This window comes from Thalia democratica, chromosome 1 (genome assembly GCF_965202585.1).
Source record: "Thalia democratica chromosome 1, ktThaDemo2.hap1.1, whole genome shotgun sequence".
NCBI lineage: Eukaryota > Metazoa > Chordata > Thaliacea > Salpida > Salpidae > Thalia > Thalia democratica.
This window is the reverse complement of record NC_139165.1, coordinates 31,406,248-31,411,612: the sequence shown is the minus strand read 5'-3', so window position 1 is coordinate 31,411,612 and position 5,365 is coordinate 31,406,248. Positions and strand designations below refer to the sequence as shown.

Genomic DNA, 5,365 nt, shown 5'->3' with positions numbered 1-5,365 from the left:
AAATTCAAATTCTTGAAATTGTTACTTTAAATAAATTTTATTCCAACATTTTCATTGGTTTTTATTAAAGGTTTGTTCATTAAAATACTAGTCAAAAGTTTGCTTTGAAAACAGTTTGAGTATCGAAAGCGTTGTGAGTAAAAATAAATCTAAAATAAGTTTGTAATTTTTTTAAAACTTGTTTAAACGACAATTAAACTCCAGTGCGCCTCATAGTGTCGGAGATTTAGTGAAAGAGAAAAAAGATCTGAATTCTCAGAAATGTCCTTTCTCATTTTTTCTACCAGTATTTAAGTATGGTAATCGAGCATCTTAAACCATTGCAGTTTCGATTTAACGACACTGTAGGTGTTAAAAACAGAAGTGAATGATTTTAACATCAGCTGTTATCAGAAAAGTCTGAACGAATTTAGTTTTTTTTTACTTGAGAGTGCTTAAAAATACTCAAAATTGTACAATGTAAGAATATTTTATGACTTTAGCTTCATTAAACATTAAAAAACCATTTACTGAAGTTTAAAGTATACTTTCAGCTCTGAGTAAAAGAAAACAACAATGAATAAAATAACAAAAACTTTGAGAGAACTTGAAACGTTTAACTCAAGAGGAGTCAACTTACAAACGATCAGACCAACTGCTCAACTTTCAGTCATCCAAACAAACGAACCTCTGACAGTTTCTCTCGAAAAACTCAAGCTGCAACTGCAGAATGGATTGCAGCGACTTTTCGGTAAAACCCCCGAATTGAAAACTGAAAACAGGGTGAGGAGTTACAGTGAGATGGCGGGGCCCAAAGGTTTGCCGTTTTTCGGTTCGGCCCTGGATTATACTTTCCTCGGCCCTTACTCGCCGAAAGAATACACAACTGCTTTGAAAGACAGACATGAAAAGTTAGTTTGTTTAATGTTTATAAAAAAAAATGGAGAGTACATTTCTAGGTTTGTATTGTAAAAACACAAGGTAAAAAATAAACAAAAAAACTTACAACTAACATACCAGAAAGAGTAAGAAACTTAAATTTTCAAAAAATTATAGTTTTTTTACTATTTACAATTTAAAAATACAAGCTAAAAAATTTTTTTTCACAGATTTGGCAAGACATTCAAGGAGAAAATCATAAATGAGGAGTTTGTTTACATCAGCGATCCAAAAGATGTCGCTGTTTTGGTGAGAAATGAAGGGAAATTCCCTTGCAGACCGAATTTGGAGGCGTTGACGGAAAGCAGATTGCAGCAAGGACTTCCAGTTGGCGTTACCAATATGCAAGGTAAGGTTTTGATGAATAAAATAATGTATTCGACTTCTTAATTAACTAATACTTTAAATTAATGTTATTTATATTAACTTTAGTTTACCGATTAAAGTTATTAACTTTAAACAATGTTTGAAAAAGTACATTGTCTAAATTAAACATGTACAAAGTTTAATCACGTATCAGTGTATAAAATTAAATGCTTGTAATTTTTAACGCATGAGTAATCAAAAACCACGTGTTTAAAATGTAGGCGGTACCTTTATTTTTGCGAGAAACTTTATTAATAACATTTACTTTCTATTTATTTGAGTAACTACGGAATTGCAAACATTTTAGAAACTTGAAAATACATTTATTTGTTTGTAGTCAATAAGCGTTTATTTGAGAAAAAACAAATAAAAAAATATTTTTACTAATTACTAGTGAATAAACTGTTTAAATTTCACAGGACAAGAATGGTATAAGAACAGGTCGGCTGCCAATCCGATCCTGATGCGACCCAAGTCGGTCCTCCAAGCTAGGAAGGAACAGAGGGAAGTGACGAAGGAACTGATAAGACACATGCGGGAGGTGATGGGAGGGGAATACGGGGAAGTTGAAGATTTCGAGTTTGTTTTGAACAAGTGGGCGCTCGAATCTGTTGCTGTTATCCTACTAGATATGAGGTTAATAAAGTTTTAATTTATAGTTTTCTAAGTATTAAAAAAAAATACCTTTAATTTTTTCTCAGTAGAGTTTATTATTCTTCCTTCAAAATTTTGAAAAAAAAAAACATCAAAAATACAATTTATACTATTGAAGAATATACTTTATTTTTCTAAATACATAACTTATTTAGATGAAAACTTGAAATGAAATATTCAAAATATCTACAGATTGGGATTATTCAAGAAAGGAGATAATAAAGTGAAGAGATCTGCGAGGAAACTGCAGCACTGCATGGACGTTTTTTTCGATTACGGCGCCAGACTGACCTTTAGCGCCCCCACGTGGAAGCTGTTCGAAACTCGGGATTGGAAAATATTGAAGAAGTCACAACGTGACGAGTTTAAATACGCTGGAGAGATTGTCGATGAGTTAGTTTGATTAAAATAATTGTTTATCACTAAATTTTTACAATTTACAGAAAATTGTCCGAAGCAGGTGTTTCTCTTTAAATTTTTGAACATTAAAATAAACGATAAAATAAATAAACTTTATTTTTAAATATATAGAGACAAAATTGTGTTTTTAATATGGTTAATTTTATTACAGGAGATTAGCAGAACTTGAAAAAGAAGGAAAAGTCCCTACAGAGTCGAAATGCCCGTTTTCATCCGCAAAACCCGCCAATTGCCCGATGAAAAAGTCAGCCACACCAGCGAAGAGCTTGCTGGAGCATGTGGTTGCCAACGGGTTGCTGTCGAGGAAGGACGCGGTGACGCTGAACCTGGAAATGCTGGCGGGAGGAATCGACACCACCTCCACCTGCTCAGTGTTTATCCTGTACCAATTGGCTGAAAATCAGGAGTACCAGGAGAAGCTCAGGAGGTTGGCAATGCAGACGAAGGAGGGGGATCCTAAGGAAACAAAAGATGAATTTGTGAGGTTTGTCTTAAAAAATTACACACTACAAAAGTTGTAATTTACAACATTAAATAGTTGAAACTTTATATTAATGTTAAAAAAGACTGTTTCATCAATTGAAATATGTTTTCAATTGATTTACCCTAATAATGTTTAAGAAAAAGACTAGAATGTAGTGTCGGATCATAAAAATTTTAGAGATAGGTATTAGTAAGTAAATGTATGTGTGTATGTCTATGTATATAAGTAAACTAAAAAAACTAAAAATAATTAGCATAACATTTTATTACTGTAAAAATTTAACAAATATTCAAGTAAAATAAAACAATTCAATTTTAATTAACAGATGGATGAAAGCAGTATCTTACGAAGCGATGCGTCTCAACCCGCTCACTTACGCAAACACGCGGACAACCGAGCAAGATCTCGTTTTAGGGGGTTTCCAAGTTACCGCGGGAACCACCGTCAGGTTCACCTCCCACCTCATGAACCTCAAAGACCCCAAATATTTCCCAGAACCCGAAAAGTTCATACCCGAAAGGTGGTTGGACAAAAAATCCCCTTTTGCGTGAGTGATTTTATATTAAGTCTAAACAAATGTACATATAACAAGTAAAACTTAGCAAAACTAAAAACAATAAAATCCCATTACAGAACTTAGGTATTGCTTTTGAGTAAAAGAAAAATATTGTATTGAATAGTAAAGCAGTTTTTGTTAATATGCAAAGCTTCATAAACTTTAATAACATGCTACTCTAACTGTTAGAATGTGTAAAAAAAGATCTTGAAAACTTTTGACTTTCCATTAAAAAGAAATTAATTATAACAAATTTATACAGATGCAAGGAGCAGTTTGTGTTCACACCATTCGGCCACGGCGCGAGGCAATGTCCGGGTAGGAGAGTGGCTCAACAGGAAATAGAAATTCTTTTCAGGGAAATTCTTACAAGTTTTCAGGTGGATTACCACCATCAGCCCATCACAACTAAAGTCAGACTCTTTAACAAGGCAAGCTGCCCGCCAAGGTTCAAATTCACTGAACTCGAGTGAATTGTGACGTCATAAAAGTTTGATTTGTTTTCATTTTTTTCAAAATTTTCAAATACTCTCTTGTCATTGATTTTATTCAGTGAGATTTAAATTTACCGAAGTTAATTAAGTGTTAAAGTCACGATAAAAAAAAAAATATTTTTTGTAATGCTGCTGTTAGTATATTAAGTTGTCATTTAACTATAACTTTACGATTATACAGGAGTTTTAAAAAAATGTATTAATATAAATAATTGGATTTTTTTTTCCTCTTACTTCTATTAAGTTCAGCTAAAATGTTTGAGTGAAAGTTGAAATAACATACAAAAACGAAAAAAAAAAAACATTTTATACTTTCCTTTCTTTTTGCTGCTATTATTGTTTATGTTTTTACTTTTTTACAAAAAGACAACGTTTTCAAAAATATAAAATTATTATTTAAGTTTGTTCTACAGCTGTTCTATATCATATGGTTATCACTGTTCAACGTTTTTTCGTCTATTTAAATTTAATTATTTTTATTTAAATCTTTTTATTTAAGTGTTCTTAATTATTCTTTTTAACTCTTCGTTAGTTTTCTTGAGCAATGGAATAAAACTAAAAAAATTGCTACTTTTTGTCTGTTTGTATAATTAAACAAAGTAAGCTTTTTGTTTACTAAGAACTATATATCCAAAGTTTAAAAGTTCGAACAATTTATCTAAAATCTACATATATATTTAATTTAATTTTTTATTGATCAAAGTACTTTTTTAAAATACAAGTAAAACAGTTTATGATGAACAATAGTTGCAGCACATACTTTAATAATGCAGAAAATATAGTTTGCAAACATCATTTATATCAAAGTTAATTGATTTAGGTTTTTAAATCATAATTGCTGTTAATCAGTCAAGCTAAATGATCGAATTTATAATAAATTGCAAATTTAGCACTACGAACTACTTCAAATTATAACTATTTTAATAAACAGTTTATGCACACTATAAAATAGCTTAAAAAAAACTTAGTTAAGTTTTTCAAATTATTATTAATAAATATTTTGGTTTGAGAAACAACAAGTGTTGTATAAAAGGTAACTTTTAGTTTGCAATATATATTCTTCAGAAAAATAGTTAAAAATTTTCTTTTTTGATTTTTAATCACCAATTAAGAATGTTTATTTTAACAAACAAAAATAAATAGTAAAAAAATTATTCTCATAATAACAAACTTTGAACATGTAATTTAATTTTTAAGTAAATATTTAGTATGTTTAATTTGTTGCTAACTATTAATTTCATGCTTTGATCAAATATTACGTTATCAGTAGTATTTAAAGGTTATTTTAGATTAAAAATTTGCTAACTTTAAAAAAAAAAAAAGAGAATTAGTAGTTTTAATATTTACTAAACAAGTTATAAAATGTTTCATAACTTAACCAAAACCGCTGTTTTATAAACAATAACATATTTTAAACACGTAAACTAAACGGGTATAATTAGTACTTAACAACCCCTGAGGTAAATTCAAGTT

The 5,365-nt window shown here is 29.9% G+C and overlaps 1 protein-coding gene across 1 annotated transcript; it reads left to right on the top strand.

Annotated features, from left to right (window-relative positions):
* The first annotated feature begins 679 nt into the window (after positions 1 to 679).
* On the top strand, positions 680 to 4,017 carry LOC145832748 (cytochrome P450 10-like). Its single transcript, XM_082940087.1, has 7 exons — positions 680 to 890; positions 1,089 to 1,267; positions 1,704 to 1,920; positions 2,131 to 2,331; positions 2,510 to 2,842; positions 3,168 to 3,389; positions 3,661 to 4,017. Exons 1-7 carry the CDS (start codon positions 781 to 783, stop codon positions 3,869 to 3,871), a joined length of 1,473 nt encoding a protein of 490 aa, XP_082796213.1. The 5' UTR covers positions 680 to 780; the 3' UTR covers positions 3,872 to 4,017.
* Positions 4,018 to 5,365: the final 1,348 nt, after the last annotated feature.

Bases quoted from the DNA above. Each gene is read 5' to 3' on its own strand.
- LOC145832748 (XM_082940087.1), top strand. From the start codon at position 781: ATGGCGGGGCCCAAAGGTTTGCCGTTTTTCGGTTCGGCCCTGGATTAT. The intron at 1,921-2,130 runs GTTAATAAAGTT...AAATATCTACAG, and splicing joins GTTATCCTACTAGATATGAG to ATTGGGATTATTCAAGAAAG. The intron at 2,843-3,167 runs GTTTGTCTTAAA...TTTAATTAACAG, and splicing joins ACAAAAGATGAATTTGTGAG to ATGGATGAAAGCAGTATCTT.